General features: G+C 33.1%; 1 protein-coding gene across 2 annotated transcripts in view; it reads right to left on the bottom strand.

Moving 5' to 3' along the window:
* LOC127166769 (cadherin-22) overlaps positions 1-24179 on the bottom strand; it is a 237436-nt gene that overhangs the window by 104142 nt on the left and 109115 nt on the right. For both annotated transcript variants that reach the window (XM_051112311.1, XM_051112312.1), the window contains exon 2: positions 14460-15369. In XM_051112311.1, the coding sequence (XP_050968268.1) occupies positions 14460-14687 (228 nt within the window). In that variant the 5' untranslated portion in view covers positions 14688-15369. The remainder of the gene's footprint in view (positions 1-14459; positions 15370-24179) is intronic.

Consider the following 24179-nt stretch of genomic DNA (forward strand, 5'->3'; position numbering starts at 1 on the left):
CTTATTAATATATATTTCTAGAAATATTCCATATTTCTTCTATTAAAACTACACTACACATCCTGTTTTTGAAATCAAATTCAATTTTCAAAAATTGTGAATTGCACAGCTGTGAGACTTAAAGCAACATAAAACCTGACGTTGACAACCACACATTTGCATTAGAGTTTAAACTAATATTAAAAATGCATTTCCTAAGCGAATGAGTGAATGGTTTGAGTACGCAGCATATCCATGTGTAAAATACAGTCATTTATCCATGGCTAATGTCGTCTGATCTGCCTCATGAGTTCAGTAATATGGCGAGTTGCCATGATGAAAGGCACAATTCCCAGTTTCCCATCCTCTCTTTCCACACTGACGGCTCCTCTGGTTCCGCACAAGACTCTTGGCATCGCTTCGACTCATTACTATGGCAACCGATGTACGGTACACACAGCGGATATTGACTACAAGGCCTGAACAAATGCATTTCATCCGCTACAAAACAATCTGTGGACAGCCAGTCCTAAAAAATGTCTCAGAAGTCAAAAAGAAACACCCTTAGTTACTTGTTCAATGCATGTTCCTGCTTTTACTGTGAATGATTCATTCAGTGATTCACTCCATTCAGAACTGAACCGAGAATGACATTCAATTCCAGTTAAATGACTGCACTGGAATTTGATTTAAATTTGAGGTACCAAATAGAATACAGAATTGCAATTCAATTTTTTTAAAATTAAAATCTAACAAATATCATTATAAATATCTCACTTTAATTTTGAATATTAATATTAATATTAATTAACAGATGCATACAACTGATCTTAATTATTAATGATAATTATTAAGTGTGTCTGTGTGCATATGGAATATAAATATTTGACATAATTATATTAATATTTTAAATTATTTTTATTTATTTTTGTAAGATGGGTCAAAGACAAAAAGGGGTTTAAGCATAAAAACAATAATAAATAAATAATACAGATAATACAAAAATAATAATAATAATAATAATAATAATAATAAAAGTTTTCTGTTTAATTTAATTGCATTTTTGTTTATTTTTTTCTGAGCAAAAAATAAATATCATACAATTTTCCTAATTTACAGAGGACACTCACTAAAATGTCATTCAGTGTAACAACCTCATCAAGCATATTTACAACAAAAATCAATTTGTGAGATATTAAAAGACGAATTACTTTCACTCCAAATACTAATTATTTTAAAAATACTATTATTTTTTAATTTGCCACTATCATAGGCTTTGCCCATTTGTCAGGAAGAATTGTTTACTCATTTAAAACACAATAAAAGTTAATATGCATCCTTATTCTTTTATATATTTTAATATGCACAAGTCAAAATAAACATGTTGTTTGAATTTTAGCATAAATATTGTGTTACATTGAATGACAGTGTAACATTATTTCAACCAAATTTTGACATTTTATTTTCCAAAAACATTTTGAAACCTTAAAAGTAGACACTTTATTTACATTTAATGTGCTTTCTACGGACATAAAATCACTTTTGACATAGACATCTTAACATCATTGACCCATTATATATTAATAGTTTATATTATTATATATATTAATTAATAATCAATAAAGCTAAACTTTTAACTTGTTTGAAAAAAAAAGTTTGTCAAACTTTTAACTCATTTAAAGTAAAAAAAAAAAAAAAGTGTAGAAAACATTTAAAGTTTGAAGGTTTATAGGCCTTGCAGACAGACTACTTTCTGATGCATAAATTTAAGTCCTTCCCTGCACTTGTTTTCCCATTAAACATCCTATTTCACACTGAAACCTATCAAATTACGGAAGTTAAATGGGTTGCAAACTCCACTTTAAATAATCTGGCATCCAGATAACTGTTAATTCTGTGGTTGAGTTTACGGTCTAAAGTTTGTTCTGAGTTTCAGAGAGTTTAAAAGTTGCTTTCAGGCGACTATAGCAATCCTTTCCATTCATCTATGGATCAGTAATGAAGCCGGTCAGTTCGGTGCTTTAGGGAGGTGCTGCTCTGGAAACACGGTCTGCCAGAGGCTCGTTATATATAAAAGCAGACACATTTCTAAAGTCCAGCCTAGAAGTGAAGTCTGAAGCCACTCTGGAGTCCAACAAACAAAACAATGAAACAAGAAACTTTCATACTAAACCTCAGCCACAATGACGGTCTGTCTAGATGGTTTTAGAGTGGTTTGGGGCACTTGTCATCTTTTAAACCCTGCAAAACCAGATCGAACCATCAGAAAATGGTCTTTAATTCTAATTTCTGCTGTTTTTTTCATCAGCAGGGAAATGTGGATGTGGAAACAATGTAAAACAATGAGGATTGAGATGAACAAATAAACATTCATCAAAAGTCTGATGATTTTTTTTAAAAATCAGTAAAGATTTCACACCAAAAAGACACAAAACAAAGAAGCAAATCTCATAAAATCATCTCTGTATTTCATAGGATTTCATAAAAACTGCAAGATGGTCTGTCTAGATGGTCTAGATGGTAAATCCTGGAAATCTACCGTAGATCCAAACAGCCATATATCATGTTTAAATTTGGTTTCAACAGTGAGAATACGGAGCTCAGTTTTCTTCAGGCGCCCAGACTGAGCAAAAATAAGCAATTTTGACAAAAAGACACAAAACAAAAACACAAAACAAAGAAATTAATCTCATGAAATCGCCTCTACAGTTCATAGGATTTCTCACTAAACCTCCAAGATGGTCTAGATGGTTTTACTGTAGTACTTTTTGGCACTTGCCAGTTGGCAAACCCTGCTGTTCTTTCATCAGCAACCTATAATGCATATATTGCAATGTAAAATAATAAGGATTGAAAGATGAACAAATAGCCTAAACATTCATCAAAAGCCTGATGATCATATTTTATTCTTAAGTTCACTTTTTAAAAAAATCAGTAAAGATTCACACCAAAAAGACACAAAACCAAGAAGTAAAACTCACAAAATTATCTCTGCATTTCATAGGATTTTCATAGGAAAAACAACAACTGTAAGACGGTCTGTCTAGATGGTTTTAAAAGTTTCTAGATGGAAATCCAGATCCAAACAGCCATAAATCATCTTTAAATCTGGTTTCAATTGTGAGAATATGGAGCTCAGTTTTATTCAGATGCACAAACACAGCAGATTCTGATCACAAAGACACAAAACAAAGAAGTTAATCTCACAAAATCACCTCTACATTTCATAGGATTCCTACTAAAACTCCAAGATGGTCTAGATGGTTTTAGAGAAGTTTTTGGCACTTGCCAGCTGCTAAACCCTGCTAATCCAGATCAAACCATCAGAAAATGGTCTTAAAAATTTTTTTTTTTTTTTTTTTTTTTAATCAGCAGAGAGATGTTGATGCGGCAACATAACGCAATGCAAAAACATTTTAGATTTTTCACCAAAAAAAACACAAAACAAAGAAGCAAATCTCATGAAATCATCTCTGTCTATCATAGGATTTCATAAAAACTGCAAGATGGTCTGTCTACATGGTTTTAGAGGAGTTTCTAGGCGGTTTTATAATGGTTTTAGGCACTTGCCAGCTGGTAAACCCTGGAAATCTACATCCAAACAGCCATTCGTCATCTTTTAATTTGGTTTCAATAGTGAGAATATGGAGCTCAGTTTTATTCAGAGGCCCAAACTGAGAAAAAATATGCTATTTGGTGCACATTCTGAACAAAAAGACACAAAACAAAGAAACTAATCTCACAAAATCGCCTCTACATTTCATAGGATTCCCTACTAAACCTCCAAGATGGTCTAGATGGTTTTAGCATCATTTTTGGCACTTGCCAGCTGCTAAACGCTGGAAATCCAGATCAAACCATCAAAAAATGGTCTTTAATTCTAATTTCAGCTGATTTTTTTAAAGCATTGAAATGTTGATGCTGAAACAGATAATGTAGTGCAATATAGTGACGATTGAGAAATGTACAAATAAACGTTCCTCAAATGCCTGATGATCATATTTTATTCTAAAGTTCACTTTAAGAAAAAAAGATTTCACAGCAAAAAGACATAAAACAAAGAAACAAATCTTAAGAAATCACTTCTACATTTCAGAGGATTTCAGATTGTCTGTCTAGATGGTTTTTAGAATACTTTTTGTGCAAATTCAGATCAAACCAGAAAAAATGGACTTTCATTCTGGTTCCAGCTTTTTTTTTTTTTTTTAATGTTGATGCTGAAAGGCTGATGTGAGCTATTGAAATGCAGAGGTACCTGCAGCGCTGCAGTGTCGTAATGCTCCGTCGACTGTATCATTTTGAGTTTCTCCAGCTTCAGTCGGTGCCTGTTTCACATTATAATGTGCCTGGCAAAAGTCTTCTAAACAGCAGTGGACAGAGCGAAATCACCCTCTCCATCATCGACGTGTTAAATATTTGATAAACTCTTAATTAAATAGCGGCTTCTATCACCCCCGTGGGGATTTTCATTAGGTATTTGTCGTAAAACATGGGAATAACGCAAGCCGGCCTACAGTATTGCATTTTTTTCCGCCCTCTTTCCTCATTTCAAATCCTCCCTCGGTCGAATAAAACATGCGCTTGGAAATATCCTCTTTTTTGGCGTATCAATATTTCAGCAGTAATAAAAAAAACTCTCTAACAGGAAGACAAAGAAAGCTGGGCAATATCTGGAGAGCTGGAGGATAAAAAAAAAATCCTCCTCCCTGTCTGTTCACAGCGAGCGTTTGATCGGAGAACAGAAACACGACGCGCTCCTGGAGTCTTTTGTGCACATTAACGCATACGGAGATCATATGATCAACATCACATCTGCTCCCTCAATTATGAATGTAAAAATAATAACATTTAAACGTCAGATCTGCTGACTGCTCTGGATTTCCTCTGACTCTGCTGTTTTCCCTAATGAAATGAAAGCAGGATAAACAAAGCACAGCAAAACTGAGATGCATTTTTTACCTGACGGCCTCGTCTGAGCACGACACGTCAAATCTAAGGTCATGCGGAGGTCTTATCCTTGCAAGCTGCATTGCTTGCTAATAGGTTTCGTCTTTAAAAATCTTCAGACTTCATTTACTCCCTAACAAGAGGCTTAAACCAAATAACATCACTTTGCAGCCCTCAAGCCGGCTTCATTTCACTACACAGTTTGAAAATCCTCAGATACCTTAGGCTAAAAACGTGACTGCTTCTTCGCTGCCTGCTCTCTACACTGGCACCTTCTAAGTGACTGATTTGGAACGCTACATAGGCGACAATTAGCGCTACACAAAGTAGACTTGATTTTAAATTGATTCCAGCAGAGTTTGTGATTGGATTGTTGCTAAACTAATGGTGCGATACTTAAGAACACATAGCAATAGATATGAAATTATGCATATTAGGCCTGTAATAGGAAATAATCATCTAATTATTTGAAATGGAACATTTTATCAAACCTTCAAAGACCATAGAAAATATGATTGCATTTGTGTTTTTTGTTGAGCTTCATATGTGATGCATCAAGCTTTTATGGCTCATATTGCTTGATATACCCTTACAAAAAAGTGCTTTTAGTATTCTTTTTTATTAATGTGCTTTATATAATTCTCAGAAATATACAAGTATATTTAAGTATATTTGACTTATACTTAGAAAACGTCTAAATATATTGAGCTATACTTTGTGCTCTGAGAATCCGTGTTTTCATTGTTTTACACTAGGGGCGCTATTGCACATCTTCAGAATTTACAAAACAATTGAAGAAGAAACTGACATAACAGATGCTTCCATGTGTAATCTAACACAACTGTCAGACATAAAACAGCATCAGAAACACAGATATGTGAAACTGTTTAATGTTATGGAATAAAATGTGGACCCAGGAAGACTCCATCTACATTTTGATTATCATGGAAAAAAGAATGCATGAAGCTAGAATAAAATGTGTTTGTTTACAAGCCCTGTTCTTTCTTTTAATGTTTTGTATATTCAGATATTCATAAACAACAAAATATATACAAATCAATACTTAAATAGGCACATAATAGTATACTTAAAGTATGATGTAAAGTTCACTTAAAGAAAACTTACGAGTATACTTGCAGTATAAAACTACTAAACTAGTAGTTTACTGAGACTATACTTCAAAGTGTACTAAAAATGCATAAAAAGTATTTAATTAGTAAACCTATAAGTTCACTTTTAGTATACTTGCAATACAAACTGAAAACAGATGTAAACTAGTTTACAAAGTTACTACTGTTATACATAAAGTATACTTAAAAGTATACGTTTATTTACTAGAAAGTGGGCCAATTTAGTCCCAAGGAGTATTTAAACAGTACACTTAAAAGTATACTACTAGTCACTGATATCTGTTTATATACTACATGAAGTATACTTAAAAATATACTTGAGCTTTACTTAAGTATACTTAACAAAATAAACTTGAAGTATACGTCTTTTTGGCAGGGTGATGAGAATATGAATGATAAACAGCTACATTTTACACTCAAACTCAAATAAAGAAATACAGAAATTCACATATTTTTAATATCATATATTTTAAAATACAGTAAAAATATTTGGTGCAAAAAGTACGAAATTCCGATCAATCAATAAAATCTTTACAACAGCAAAAATGCATATAACTATGCATACTATATCTTCGATAATATGTCTTACAAAGGAAAATCTATGTAGTAAGTATACAAATATCAGTGTACTAGTAGTATACTTGTAAGTGTACTATTTCAGTACTTCTTGGGACTAAATTGGCCCACTTTCTAGTATAAAAAAGTATACTTTTAAGTATACTGTAAGTATAACAGTAGTAAACTTTGAGTACACAACTAATTTACATCTGTGTTTTTAGTTAGTACTACTAGTTTAGTAGTTTTATACTGGAAGTATACTGGTAAGTTTTCTTTAAGTGAACTTTACATCATACTTTAAGTATACTACTATGTTCCCATTTAAGTATTAAATTGTATATATTTTGTTATATGAATATCTGAACATACAAAACATCAAAAGAAAGATCAGGGTATTTGCTTATAAACAACAAAAAAATTATTCTAGCTTTATGGATTTTTTTTTTTTTTATAAACATCTGAATGTGGGTAAGTTTCATAAATAAAAAATAAAGAAAGAAAAAAGAAAGAAAGAAATATTTTGAACAAAAAGCTGAAAAAAAAACTATGAATTGGATTCAGAATGATAATGAAAATGTAAATGGATTTGATCAACACTCCAAAGCTTAACAGTCATTATTACCTCTTTATGGTTCGACATTTTATTCCATAATGTTACACAGTTTTGATGAATTTTTACGTTTGATGATCGTGTTAGATTACGTGTGGAAGCATCTGTTGTTTCTGTTTCTTCTTCGCTTGTGTTTTGGAAATTCTGTACAAAAGATCTGTAACAGCGCCCCCTACCGTATAACAATGAAAACACGGATTCTAGGGGCACAGGTAGCTCATATACATTTTGACTTTTTCTAAGTATAAGTCAAGTATACGTAAATGTCATTTTAAGTATATTTCTGAGAAGCACATAACACATTTCTGAGAAGTACATAAAAAGTAGACTAAAAGTGCACTTTCCTGTTTAAAAGACATATACGAATAGCACACTTGAATAAACTTCTTTTTCGTAACGCTTACTTGATAAAAATCATACAGCAAAAAGACATGTGAAGCACCAGCTGAAAGTGGATGTTTGTACAATTAAACTAAAAGACTTTGCACTTGCTAAAAAGCTTAAACTATCAATCAGCCGATAAGGCATGGAGTAAACTGTGTGCAACAAGTTTATCAGGAAAGTTCTGATCATGTTGATCATTTAGATCTCTTTGAAATTTGTAAATACCCATTTTGCACTCCTCCAACCACTTTCAAGACATGGCTGACTTTAACCAGGAAAGACTAAAAGTCTACCGTGGACAAACCGTTCAAGCTTGAATTGGTATTTCAGTGGTACAGTTAGTATGAAGTGGCTGACGGAGCACTGGAGCTCCAGGCTGTGGCGACCTGCCACCTTTCAGGTCACACGCTAACAAAGCAAACCTGTTAGCTGCTAGTCACAGCGAAGGAGTTAGCCGACACTCCCAATATCTCACCTCTGATGAGCGCCGAGGCAGGAAAAGCTACTGCACTGCGATTGTGACACCAGCGACACATGGAAAGTGTGAATAAACCAGACACACGGGTCAGGAAAGTCAAACTAGAACTACTGTTTTAAAATATGTTTGCATGCATCTTGGGCTGCACATATATTTTATTCATCATACAGATTTCATATATAGACTACTGTTTTTTGGGACTTTTTTATATTTAAAAAAAAGTCTGTTATGCTTGCCAAAGCTGCATTTATTTGATTAAAAATACAGATAAATTGTAAAATATTATTACAATTTAAAATAGCTGTTTTTTTATGTGAATATATTGTAAAATGAAATTTATTTCTGTCATGCATAGTTGAATTTTTTAGCATCATTACGCCAGTCTTCATTACTTAGCATTTATTTAAATAGAAATCTTTTGCAACATTGTAAATGTCTTTACTGTCAATTATGATCAATTTAATGCATCCTTGCTCAGTAAAGGTATATTTTCTTAATTAAGAAAAAAAAATTGTACTGACGCCAAACTTGATAAACATTATGTCAAAGTCTTGCATTTACTGCTGTGAAAATCTCTGCAGTCTGAACTGCAAACAAACCCGTGTGCTATTCTCAACAGAGACTTCAGCCTAGACATCTGCACATTGGGTCACGATGCCCAAATCTCATCAGCAAACACAGGCCTTTTGTTTTGCTGGAATTCATTAGCTACAAAACACTCTTTCTCAAGTGAAAGATCAAAACATTAATTATATATTCATAAAGCTTCGTCTCGCAATCAACATGCAGATTCGGGAACACCCCTGACATTTAAACTATTACGATTCTTGGATAAAGAGATTTTGCATGAACATCCTGATACATTTTTAACTAGGAGTTTTGGCCTGTCAGACAGAAATGCTTATGAGGCAAAGAGGGTATGAAACTAATAATATTTTATCAATTATTCAACTGACTGAAATGCAGACTATGAAGTTGAAACATTAAAAGTAGGACGCAACTTTAACCTGATACTCAGATTCAATAAGCAAGTGCGTAGATAAATGTTGCACTTTAAAGAGGGAGAAACACGGTTATATAATAATAATAATTATAATAATAATATGTATTATTAATAATATTTAATGTATACTATTTAATTATTATTTTTATAAAAAATGTTTTTTTGTAGTAAAAAACAAAAAATAACATTAAATTAAAAACATATTAATATTAAATTGAATATTAAAGGACAATTATAAATTAACTTTACTGAAATTACTTGGAGAACTACAGTTACTAACTGGAAATAAATAAAAACTAAAACTGAAAACAAAACCTAAATAGTAATATAATAATAATAATAATAATAATATTTAATGTATAACATTTAATATTTATAGTAATAATTATTTATTATAATAATAATAATAATATGACTTTGTAATAATTTAACACTTACAATTATTAATAATAATAATAATAATAATAATTATTTTTTTTTTATTAAAACAAATCAGTTGAAATAAAGCTTCAGTAAAAAAAACATTAAATTAAAAAGTTATACTAAAGGAAATTATAATTTAGATAACTAGAATAATTTAGAGAACTACTAACTGGATATAAATCTGATTTTGTCATCATCATCATCATTAATATATATATATATATATATATATACATACATATATATATATATATATATATTAATGATGATGATGATGACAAAATCAGATAAAAAATATATTTTTAAAATAAAATTAAAATAAAACCTGGAAATATAAAGAGAAAACCTAATTCAAAACAGTCATAAAAAACAATATTAATATGTAAATAATGCCAAACAACAATCGAGAGGAACCAAACTCAACTACTAAATAAACAACCCTAATTGTTGAATAAATAATATTTTATTATATACTATACTGGCTTGAAAAACATTTGTTCAACCTTCCATTCAAACACAAAAGCAATGCATGGAAGTTTGCACGATTCACCCAAGCCTGCAGGAAATTACTTGAACACGTTCAGACATCCTTGGCATGCGCGTTATGAACGCCGCCGTCTGTTCAGCGTCTCGGCTCTACACGTTCAAATCCTATCAATCAATGTTCGCCTCTCGTCTGAAGGAAGAGGCTGGCAGACTTTCAAAGCGCAGTGGAAATCTTTCCACTTTGCTGCGCTGCCCATATGGCGGGATGTTCTTGTCGGTGTTCGGCGTGTAAAAACTCTCTTTCCACTGTTCATTTTTGCTGCCCTGCTGCCTTTCCCTGCAAAGAGACTTCTAATATTTATCGACTCGAGGTTTACCTACGTCTGGACTTCAAGGATCAGCTTCGGAAAGGGGGAAAAATGGTGCAGTGGCCTTTTCGGCATCAAATTTTGCAACTTTCACTCTCTCTTAGAGCTCTTTGCAGAAAAGGGACTGATGCGTAGAATTAACCTTCACGATGTCCGTGTTTCTCCGAAAAGCCTTTGGAGTCGATGCGGTTTGAGAGTCTAATGTAAATAGCATAAGGTCACCAGAGGCTTTCGTGAATACAAGCGCAGTATTCCTTGAAGAAAAAACACAAGACGTCTGGTGAAGAAAAGACTGGTGTCATAATGAAGCATTATTGGGCTTAAAGTTAATGGCTGCAATTAAAGCTATTAAATTAAAAGAACGAACGAGACATCAAAGCCACTTTAGCAGGAACAAAGGTTTAGCGGGTTTAGTCTGATAAAAGAGAAAGAAAGAAGGAAAAACGTCTCTATTCATCTAAGAGGTCACTTTAGCAGGACTCGTTTTTAAAACAACTCTTAACTTTTTGACAAATCTCAACATGAAATGTTATTCAGAACGCATTTTACTTCTGTAAAGTGTTTTTTTTGTGTTCGATTTCACTACATAATGAGTATTGTGTCAAAATCTGTTTTTCTGGCCCTGTTATAAGACGAATTCAATGCACATTATGTGGCATACAGATATTTATAGTCGAACCACGTAATATAGACACATAAAACCGCTTATGTAACACAAGGCTAAGTGAAATTCATTTTACAAATGTATTGGAGAGAACTGCCAATGCAGAGGCCAAACGTTTAGAAAAATGATATTTCATTAGCAGATTAATCACAGGACGGTGCGGGAGCGAGGAAAAGAGAAAGAAAGGGATTGTTTTAAATGACCGCTACTGGTAAAAGGCAATGGTCATATTTAATTCTATATCACCCTAATTAAAGTCTGTGACACGGTGAGCAATAGACACACAACACCAGCAGCCCTATTAATAGTCTGGGTTCACGGCCTGACTGACTTCACAGGGAGCAGTAACTCTGCGTAATTTTATTAATAAAATCATCTCTCTCCAGAATATCCCTTCCATTTCCCACATCATCCTTTATGGCTCACATTTAGACATCAGCTCCTCTTTTTCTGGCACAAACACACACACACAACCTCTTAATGAATTACTGCACAAGTCTCTCATATCTCAACGCACCAGCACACTACAGCTGGGCAATATATACATACTCATGCACACACATGCACATAAAACAAACAAACATCAAGATACCATTGATTAATCCTGGTCATTCATAATGTGACGTGTCACACTGTACAATCCTAATCCCAGGGTTACTGTTATTATTTGCATATTTGCATTGTAAACCGTAAAGACTACATAAACACAAAACTACATTTGGTTTTCGATCATTGAAAATGGGTACTAAATTTGGAGCTGAACTGAGATCTTGATATCTCTGGGATTAAACCATGCGGGGCCTTAAAAATGATGATTCCAAAAGAAACATTTCTTAAGAACCAGAATCTAAAATCATATTAAGATCACTTTAATACTACTTGAGTTGCAGCCACACAAATTTTGGAAAAAGAATATTTATGAGACTCAAACAGGTATGTTCTATGCAATTGTTTTAATAGAGGGAAACAAGATACAATTCTAATTTCAACATTATTTCTTCTTTGGACATTGTTTTTTAAATAAAATAAGTATCAGCTGTGCACAAAGTGACCAACATTTGGTTTCCGACCACTGAAAATGGGTAATATTCAACAATGTAGACATGGAGCCTCATTGAGATCACCGTATCTCTGACTGAATGATGTAGGGCCTTGAAAATTAAGATTCCAAAAGAAAAGTTTATGAAGAACTAGAATCTAAATACTGTGATATCTTCAATACTTTTTTGAGTTATAGGCACGTAAACTTTGGAAAAAGAATATTTATGGCACAGACTGGTATGTTTGGTGCAGTTGTCTTGACAGATAGAAACGAGATACAGCTCTAGTTTTAACATTGTTTTTCAGACATTCCTCTTCAAAAGAAAAGAAGTATCATATTTCTGGTTTTTGACCACTGAAAATGTGTCAATTTTAGCGATTTTCTTCCTGGAGCCATATTGGAATTCCAGTATCTCTGGAACCGAATCTCATAGGGCATTAAAAATAAAGATGCCCAAAGGAAAGTTTATTAAGACACAATATCTAAAAGGGCATTAAGATATCTTGAATACTTCTTGAGTTACTGGCATGCAAACTTTGGAGAAAAACTTGAAAAGTGCTGTTTTTCCTATTTTTGAATGGTCACCATTGGCCATTTTACTAATAGAACTATTAATCTTTGTGTAAAAAGAAGATAACAAAATCTTTTGTCAGAAAAAAATATTAGCAAAATCAAAATTTTGAGCCGGGAAACTTTTGGAAATTTGGTTGATTTGACAACGAATGACCCAACTGTCTAGAAATGTGTCGGCAAATAGTGGATGTTTGTCATTGTTATTACTTGGAGTTCTGATAAAGAATAGAGCAATATGTTGGTGTATAAACTGTTAATACTGTCATATACCATGGCTGTTTTGGTGTTTAATGTAATGGTGATGCGTGTTTCGTTTCCAACATATGCTGCACGCAGTAGACCATTCACAACAGACTGGGTCATCAGACCAATCACCGCAACGATTGGAAAGATTTAAAATGACATTTAATTCGTTTTTTAGGGATGCACTGTTATCCTTAAAGGGGTCATCGGAATGCCATTTTTCACAAGTTGATATGATAGGGTCTTAGTGAAAAGTTAATAATATATTTTGGTTAAAAATTCTCAATGGTTGTGTAAAACAACACCCTTTTTACCTTGTCAAAATGAGTTTTGCAAAAATCATCCCATTCTGAGGAATTGTTACTTTAAATGCAAATGAGCTCTGCTGGCCCTGCCCCTCTCTACTCTGTGGAGTGATGAGCTGCTCTGAGAGATTGTTTACTTTAGCCGCATTTAGTGCGTTTAGCCACAAAACTTGCTAACTAGCACATTATTAGGAAAGGCGATTGCAGAGATTCATAAACAAAACCTTATACTCACTTCTGCTGTAGGTGAAGCTGGAACACGAATGATTTGCACGCAACATAGACGCATTTATTTAGATCGGTAGGCGCATTCCCTTCACAAACTAACATAATCCACTGCATCTTCAGCAGCTCAGATGTCGGGAGTAAATGACGACCACTATGTTCATTATTACATCCAGCAACACAACACCTCAATCGCTCGATTGGAGATATTCTTGTCTAACTTGCATCCCTGCTCCGGCATCGAAACAATGGAGGTTGGACTGTTACAGCTGGTCTGAGGTAAGACGCTCATGTCAATCAACTATCGTGAGAGCGGCCTCTGTTGGTGTGACGCCTGAGAATGACTCGATTTGAAAAAAGGGATATTATTTTTACAGATTAATTACAGATTTTTATCATTATAGGGTAGATTTGTACATACACTGCCAACACACATTAATGTTTAAACAACATGCAAAAGTGAAGTTTGCATCCGATGACCCCTTTAAATAGAGTCTTTTAATGTCATCTAATGATTCTTGTTCTAAACTATTTTTATGCTCAGTGACATTTTAGTGGGTGTCTTCTGTAAATTATGGTAAAAATGTACGATTATTTTTTTCCTCAGAAAAAATATATAAAGAGGATTCTAATTCTGTATAAACCTTCTATTGTTTTAATGCTTTAAACCCCTTTTTGTCTTTGAAATATACTGTAAAACCTTAGTACTGCACAGCCGTACACAACTTAAAAACAAATGCATATGCACACTAAATCATTTATGTAGCCAAACACATGCATATCCCATGGCAAAGAACCTGTTTTGGATTGGCCAACACAGATCTAGAAGAAATTCCAGCCTTACGGCCAAGCGTGTGCTTGATCTGTCCTAGTCAACTAGCCTGACGCCATCCGCACACTTTGAGACACATTCGAGAATTGCCTCATTCAAATGCACAGCGCACGCATCTTTCTTGGCTTCCATTGTGCAGCTATAGATTTTCTCTTGCATGGAAAAATAAGCAGTAAGCACGCAACCAAAAACACGTTCTGCACTCTTACCTTTCCGACGTAGAGCGGCTCCGTCCCGGTGTATTCCTCCACGACGAAGAACTGATTCCAAACCCATCCCCTCTTCACCCGTTCATGGGACATCGGCCACTGCTCGGGACGTCTTCCCATCATCCCAACGCTAGTCCTTACGGTCTGACCGGACAGCCACCCGCAGCACTGTAGAATTCCCAGAGTCACTGCCAAAACCTGAGCTCCTCCTCTCCAGCGGGGAGCCATGTTTGAAAACTCTCTCGTCTCTACATGGGGCAGAAGTCAGAAAGTCGTTCGAGATGAAGTTGTGAAGCGCCTGATTGCTTGAGAAAAGCTCCTTGACTCTGGGGTTGAGGGAGGTAAACGAGAGTTCGCCGCTGCTCAATGAAACTATAAATCCAATAGGTTTTTGGTCATCGTAGAGGCCACCGGGTCCTCAAGAGGGCATTTAAGAGGAATCTTTCTTGGGAAGATGAGGCCGTTTCGGTGATGCACAGCTATAGCTCCTCCGTTTTGAAATCGGTGTTGGGTTTCTCAATGACGAGTACCAATCACAAAGCCATTGAAGTCCTATCTGTGCTCGAGTTGAGTTTTAAGTGGAAAAACTACTGGATGAAACTGCAAACATGTCAAAAAACGTTGTTTTATGGTTCAGTCTGAGCAATCCTATTGTGAGCCTGAAAAATGATGAATGCTCCATGTTAACGGCATTAACACAAAGGGTGTAATCCAACCATTTTCCATTGCATTTCCATGTCTACGCTTCTTATCCAAAAGACAAAAAGCAATCCTCAAATCTCATGGATGCAAGATGTTACTCAAAAGGCATTATTATCCCAATCTAGATCCATTAGCCGTGGCACTTCTTGACCTGGAGGGCTGAGAGTTTGACATGGGTGACTTCATGTCGACATCAGCATCTAATCACCTGTAACAGAGCAAAGATAACCGGTTAGAGAAACAAAAGACAATATGCAATGGGAAAAATAGATGGAAACTGGCCATGCAGGACTAACTAAGTGACTAACAGAGTAAACTAACTAGATGGTTAGATGAAAGATGCCTAAATAGATATTTGACTACTGGTTAACATTAAGCAATAACCAGCACTGCCTAGCTGACAAAAAGAAAGGAATGCCTCAAAACAAAGGTCATGGGAAAATAATTATTTTTATTTAATATAATTTAATATTTTAAATAAATATAATTTTAATTTCATTTAAATGTTATATTTTATTTTATTATTTTACCTTTATCTCTAACCAGTTATCTATCTATAATAATAATAATAATAATAATAATAATAAATTCAATCGATTAGAGCAGCCATATTTATTATTATTATTATTATTATTATTATTATTATTATTATTATTATTACCAATCAAAAATAACTGGTCAAAGAAGCTACAGACCATATGTAAAGGAAAAAAGCTTTGGAATCTGATTTATACTTAGATCTTTACTGTTGTTGTTGGAAATAATAAAAATTGTCCATAAAATTAGCAACAATAAATAGAAATATGAAATTACAAAAATAGCTTTAAAAACTACTCATAAATAAAATAAAATAAAATAAAATAAAATAAAATATTGGACAATGGACAATCAACTACCTCTTTGCTGGAAATGTGTCATTTCTTAAATAAGGGAAAAATAATAAAATAAAATAAAAATAAAATAAATTATTTGACAGTGGACAATCGACTGCATCTTTGTTGGAAGTGTGTCATTTCTTAAATAAGAGTAAAATAATAAAATAAAATAAAATAAAATAATTATTTTTTATTTTATTTTATTATTATTATTATTATTAAAAGATCATATATAAAAGGGGGAAAAAAACACTAAAAAAAACTTATAGCTGACTATGCAGCTTTAAAACAGGATCCAGTTGCAATAAGTCAATAGTGGAACAAACTGTTAAACAGATACATAATTCAATACATGCCACAGTAAATTTTCCGTCCTCTCCTACACACCGAACGCTTTCTAAATTCTTTTGATTTTCTCTTGGATTCCACAGGACTGCAGCACGAAAGCGCATCTTCATTTAGGTGATCTACCTGAAAAGCATTTCTCAAAGCAGAAACTTTGTGCTCAGCAAGAATCCGGATAATGTGCTAAGCCCAAGAGCAATGTCTTCTGTGTTAGGGAGCCAGGTGTGGCTGGAAAAGGAAAAGGGGAGGTTTATATATCACGAATCGGAGCCCAAAGCATCTGTCTGCTGAGCTGCGGCCCACGGCAGGCGCTTACACTGGAGGCTGTCTGATTAATTGCATGAGGGAGCACTAATTGGATAAAAGTATTAATCAATTAATTCAATCCATTAAAGCGGCAACCCTAATACTTAAAACAAACACTGGTCAGGAAGGTGAAGATAAGCTATGGCCCCATTGTGCATCAGCCAAAGCGCTATTGGGCAGGGGAAATGATTAATGGTCTTTGAGGCTTTCAGAATAAGAGAAAAACAACAACATTTAGCATGGCTGAAATGTCACAACCTCAAGGCTAAAAGATTACAGCTCCTGCGGACGAGCGCGGCCAAGAAAGGCCCTTCAGGATATTGGTTGTTTAACCTTTGGCAGACGGTTGCTGCGGGTTCACGTCTGGAGGAAGGCCAAGGAGCCGTTTGCAACGTCTAGCTGAGACATTCTTACACAAACATTCAGAAAGAGAAACGACCTTGCAAAGAGGGTGAAAAATTAACACTCATAGCCAGTGCTGGTAGTAAAGATATAAAAATTAAGTACACGTAGTTAGATTATACTACATTTTAAAATGCTCGTAATCAGTGTTGGGGGTAACGCATTACAAGTAGCGCGAGTTACGTAATCAGATTACTTTAATTTAGAAGAAAATATCGGAGTTACATTTTCAAATAAGTAACGGCAGTAACTTTTTTCCCCCGTTTATTGATTGAAAGCTCTCCTGTCCCCATGTTAGTTCTAGAATAAGTGTGAACATGCATTAATTTATCTCACTCACAAAAAAAGCAGATTCAGTGTTCCTCAAAATAAATAAAAACAGTGGAGTGCAACTATATGACGCAAACGTACAATAATTAAACACGTTAAATAATACAAATATCCTGCATGCATTTAATCCCATTTTATTAACCAGTGTCTTGGCTGATGATCTTTGAAAATCCAATCATACTAACAAGCAGAAATTACTCAAGATAAACTAACATTTGTTCTTTTTTTAGCCGAAGAGTGTTGAACTTTCTTCTTCTGCGTTTTACTGTACAGGCTGGAATTTACTTTTCCTTCAGTCTGAGGCTTTTGGCTTTTTGGCTTTTACTTTTTCCAAAAATAGAACTTTTTATATCAAAAACAAACAAGCAAGCCCTGTACAGATCTAAAAAGTAACACAAAAGTAAATGTAATACATTAATGTAATGTAACTAGTTACTTTTTAGGGAGGAACACATTATTGTAATGCATTACTTTTAAAAGTAACTTTTCCCAACACTGCTCAATCAGATTACAGTTACTTTTTACGGATTACATGATTACGTGATTCATACAATGGTAGAAAATTATTAATAATTTATTTCTCATTTTATTTTACTCTTAAAACGATTACTTTCTAAAAATCATATTGAGTGTTATTTTTGTTATTTTTATTGTTTTTTTAAATAAATGTTTTATTTTATTTTATTTTATAACCATTAAATATTTTAAACAAAATGTGATATTTATTTTATTTTATTTTGTTTTATTTATTTAAGTTTCTGTTTATTGCTTTTTCCCTTTACATATGGTCAACTCCAACCAGTTATCTTAAATCTGTAATAATAATAATAATAATAATAATTATTATTATTATTATTATTATTATTATATATAAGTAGTATAATATATTCTAAGTATTGATTATATTAGTAGTAGTAGTAGTATTAATAATAATAATTATTATTATTACTATTATTACTATTATTATTATTATTATTTATTAATTTTCCCCTAATACTGTGTGTCATACAATTTAGCTTTGAAATCAATGAATGTGTAATGTTATTGCTTTTTTGTGTTTATTAATGTTTGTTCATGTAATGCAGGGATTCCCAAACTTTTTTTCAGCCAAACCCCTTTGACATAAAATACTTGTTTTTTAGTTGAAAATATCCCTGAGTAAGTTCATATTTCAGTAATTTAACAAGACATTTGCATGTTAACTGGTTCTCTGACTAAATGGCCAAATAGAGATACAGGTAAACAAACTAAATATTTCTCTAAAATATATTTTCTTTCTCTGAGCTATTTATTATCAGTGTGGTACATTTAATGGTAAGTTTAAAACAAGTCATCTACAATACCTAAAATAAGTAACCTAGATTGCATTACTAACTACTGTACAACTTTCATCATGTAGTATATAATCAGTAACAGACTACAATTTGTAAGTACGAACAACTAACAGCGATATGAACATAAATGGTGAATTTCAGAACCTGGTAAAATTAGCACGTACAGTATGTTTACCACCTCTGAGTGATGAAATCACCTCATTATCACCCTTTAAAAAGACAGTTAGGCCTGACGACCTTCTTTTAGCGCAAACCGAGAGAGTTTTCCAAACAGGCAAAGCGAGAACGTCCAGACACCATTTGGAAGCGGATGCTTTCGTTTTCACGCTAAAAATACCCCAATGCAATCTACACAGTAATAGGATCCAGCCTATTGCAATCTTATTGCACAGAACTCACGCTAGCATTTTAGCAGATGGTAAATAGAGAAACCCCGACTTTGGTTTTGATCTTTATTCCTAAAGATAAACACACACAGTTTTCAGCAGAGTAGCTTATTGAGCTTATTAGCCACCTGTGGATGCAATGCAGTTGAGTTGTTTAATAGAAATATTCTTTAGTTCCCAAAGCAGAAGGTTTTCTGCACTAACTGTTAGTTATTTTTGATGCTAAACAACTGTGACGTGTGACATTTAGCTACGCTTCGACTAGCATCTCAGGTCAAGCGGTGATTCGGGTCACACTTTGCATCTAAACACGGAAGATGGAGAAAAATAAAGTTCAGTGCACACAAGTGATCCTTAAAATATGCATGTAAGGATAGCCGACTACAAACAGGAAACATCAGAAAGCCCCTAAAAAACTCCATTATGACTTCAAAACGCACACTCGCTCGCAAATATGCCAATCAGTCAATCAATCAAAAGCACGCTTTTGCATTTCATTGATCTAACGTAATATTTTTCATGTTTCCAATTAGCCTGCAATGCTCTTGTCTTGAAGAGGCAACTTCAAAGTAATGTTGTTTATTCCCTTTCGCCTCAAAGAAAAAAAAAATATTTAGGGCAAGTCGAGATTAGTTGGTTTTTGAGTATCTAGAGCTTCCTACTAGGCCTGACCAAGCACATATGATAAATTATAAACCATTTATATCAAATATTTTCTCCAGCTGAATGCACTCTTCTGAAGTAGTTCTCCAACTGTTTGCTCAAAACTCTCAACCCTTGGGCGGCGAACAGAGAAAAAGCACAAGCTAGTTAAAATTTTCCCTCTAGTTATCCCCTCATTGTGCGCTCTTGAAATTTTCATGATGCGTTTACACAATTAAGATGTGGTATGGAGCGCAAACGTGTTCACTAAAAGGACCTGGCTCTTTGGGCACAACAACAACGTCAATTAGCGAAAGGTCGGTCTTGTAACGCCGACGCCGGTCTGATACAGTCGTAATGCCTTCCGCTACCACCCAAAACGCTATTGGCAAGCCGGACGCGCTCATTCGTGACCTATTAGGTCGTGGATTGATTATAAAACACGGCTGCTACTTCTCATCAGACGCCAACTAGAGAGCAGAGGCCGTGACAGCCGGCAACCGGAGCCAGAGAGGAGACTGATGACCGCCGAGTGATGGGCTTCAGGCCAGAGAAAGAGACCATACCTCGCTCTCTCTCTCTCCTCCGACAATCTCCTTTTCACCTGCGCGACATCCATCGCTTTAATGGGAATCACTGACTGCCTATTAGCCTCTCCGACACAAACAACCACAAACACGGCACTCGCGAGAGGGGTTGAAAGCACTCCTCTGACTTTGGGATCGCGAATAATAGAGCCGCGTGTCAGAATTGACTTGCCCTTTGTTGAGGAACTTTTGTAATATTAAAAATGTCTTTGCTGTCACTTCTGATCAATTTAATGCATCTTTGCTGAATAGGAGTATGAATTTATTATTTGCATTTTTAATGCTACTGACAGCAAACATTTTAATAGTAATGTAACACCGTTTCAACAAAAATATGAAGCAGGACAACAGTTTTCAACATTATAATGATAATAATAATAATAATAATAATAATAATAATACTATTAATAATCAATTATTATTATTATTATTATTATTATTATTATTATACAGTCAAACTGCATTAAACATGCTGGTTTAGAATAAACTAAATAGCGGTACCACAATTTATTATTTTAAAAATTAACTGAATACTGTAATTAATTTAAATAAATAAATAAATAAATAAATAAATAAATAAATGTTGGCTATTTTGGAGTTAACTATTATTATTATTATTATATTGTATATTTGTAATATTTAAATCAGTATAATTGTTAAAAAAATACATGCTACTACAAATAATAATAACAATTGAATTATTGTTGTTATTGTATTATATTATAATATTTATTATTATTATATTCTATATTTGTTATTTAAATCAGTATAATTATAAAAATAAATAATTATAACATCATTATAATAATTACAATAACAACAACAACAACAATAATAATCAGTTTATGTTTATGATAATTATATTTATTTTATATAATTATAATAATTATATTTATTTATTAATTATATTATATATTATATATTTAATTGATACAAATAATAAATATTTACATTTAAAAAGTATAATATAAATCAACAACAATAATTATAATATAGTCACGTTTATATATACTTAGAGCATATTTTATCACTGTTAATTATTGAATAACTGAATTAACATTTAAACAACTGAATAATTGTTTATATGTCAAAGGTAATTCTATAATGATCTGAATATATTAATTTGTAATATTTAAATACATTTGATTATAATTGGCAATGTTTCTTGAGCAGCGAATCAGCATATTAGAATGATTTCTAAAGGATCATGTGACACTGAGGACTGGAGTAAAATTCAGCTTTGAGCACTGAAATAAATTACATTTTACTATATATTCACATACAAAAAGTTATTTTGAATTGCAATAACATTTCACAATTTTACTGTACTTTTTAGATCAAATACATGCAGCCTTGGAGAGCAGAAGAGACTTCTTTTAAAAAAATGTTCACCTGCACGGCAATTATCCTTTTAATGGGAATCACTGACTGCCTATTAGCCGCTCCTGCACAAACAACCCCAAACACGGCACTCGTTAACACTCTCATATGCATTTTTCTTGCAACTTTTGGAATCTCAACAAATGGAGGCGCACGTCAGACGCGGCCCGCCTTTGTCAAAGTAGTTCAAAGTATTAAATGAGAAGAGATCCAAAACATCAGACTGATTAAAATCTGGGAGGATTTGAAAAAGAAAAACAGTATTTGGAAACTAATAGCCTGAGGTTAATAAGCTGCGCTGGCCCTCTTCTCCGGCTGTGCGATGTTTTGATGTGTCATCCGATTATACGTTTGCCAAACACTCCCCCAAGCATGCATCAACGCATGAAAGATCTCATCAAAGCCCAAACCACATGCACTTCTAATGACTGCGGTCATTTAAATGAACCCGGCAGCCGGAGTCAGATCCACACACCTTCACTACTGCAGTCTGACATCTACTCGCTAAAAATCATACAGATACCGCATCTACTGTACAGGACATAGTCATGACGGATATGTAAAATGACATATTCAGTGAGCTACTGACAAGATTTCAGAACAAAACGCATTACCATCAACAGTCAACTAAAACAATAGTGAGATATTTGAGAGATTTGATTGACAGTTTAATAGATATATGATTACTGGTTAACGTTAACCAATAACCAGCACTACCTAGATGACATTCATTAGTTCATAAATAAATAAATATTTTATAGTTAACTATTATTATTATTATTATTATTATTATTTTACATGTATAATAATATTTTTATTATATATTTCTAATAGTTAAACCGGTATAATTATTCACAAAAATAAAATAAAATAAAATAAACCAAAATAAAGTAAAACAAAAAATAAAAAAAACTACTACTACTACCTGTAATAATACCAATAATGATAATATTAATCATAATTGTTGATTTTGTTATTAAAATTATTGTTGTTATTGATATAACAGTCACCATTATATATTGATTACTTCATAATTTAATATTTGAAATAAATAATAATAATAATAATAATAACTATTATTAGTAGTAGTATTAGTAGTGTCATTACTATACAGTCAATCTGCCTTAAACATGCAGGTTTAGAGTAAACTAAATAGCTTTACCACAATTTATTATTTTTAAACTTAATTGAATACTATAATGAATTTACATAAATATAAATAAATAAATGTTGGCTATTTTGGAGTGAACTATTATTATTATTATTATTATTATTATTATTATTATTATTATTATTATTATTATTATTATTATTATTATTATTTTTATTATATTTAGCTCTGTATAATCATTAAAAAAAATAAATACTAATAATAATAATTATTATTGTCTTATATTTATTATTATTATTAGTAGTAGTAGTAGTAGTAGTAGTAGTAGTATATTTGTTATATTTAAATCAGTATAATTACTAAAAAATAAATACTACTAATAATAACAACAATTAAATAATTTAATTAAAAAAAATTAAATTCAACTGTTGTTATTGTGTTATATTATAATTTGTATTATTGTTATTAAATTCTATATTTGTTATATTTAAAAAAGTATAATTACCACAAAAAAGTACTACTACTAATAATAATAACAATTTAATTATTGTTGTTATTGTGTTATATTATAATATGCATAAAATTATACAATTTTAAATTATACTACTACTACTAATAATAATAATAATTAGATACTGTATTTAAATGAAGCATCATTAATCTTAAAACGGGCCAACTGGCATGAAGGCTAGAATCTATAAATGATTATGTACTGTATGCATAAACGTGACATTCAAGATGCATAAATAAATCCCCAATGTTTTCTCCCAAACACAGCTGCCCTTCAAAAATGATTCAGTATTAATGTCGCATACAAGTTAATCACGCCACGCACATCAACCCAAATATTTGGAAATGTGGCGTCAATTAGCAGCGCTCACAAACACCTGGACAAGCCTCAATACCTCTAGTGTCGCTTCACTCTTCCATTTGGCTGCGACTCTGAGCTCTAGAGACCGGCTATTATGCCCTGGAATGGAGATCCGGTTAGAAGTAGCCCTTGTCCAAGACACGCTGTTTCCTTGGCAGAGTGCAGTGAGCGTGTTGGAGGGGCCGGAGCGGGACGGGGGGGGTTAAAGTGGACTGGATTGGCAGACGGCGGAGGCTGTAATGGATTGAGCATCAAGAGTAAATGGTGCCGTAGCGTATGCTGCCTCTTATTACGCCGCGTGTTTGCTTACAGGAAGTAATGAGAGGAGACATATATTGTCACGGCCTTAGAAAAGCCGCACGACTAATTACAGTAATTGTAGATTGTCGTCGCCTCCTCCCACATCCTTTCTATATCCCTCCCTTTCTTTATGAAACAGTACAATACTG

Source organism: Labeo rohita, chromosome 6 (assembly GCF_022985175.1).
Source record: "Labeo rohita strain BAU-BD-2019 chromosome 6, IGBB_LRoh.1.0, whole genome shotgun sequence".
Lineage (NCBI taxonomy): Eukaryota > Metazoa > Chordata > Actinopteri > Cypriniformes > Cyprinidae > Labeo > Labeo rohita.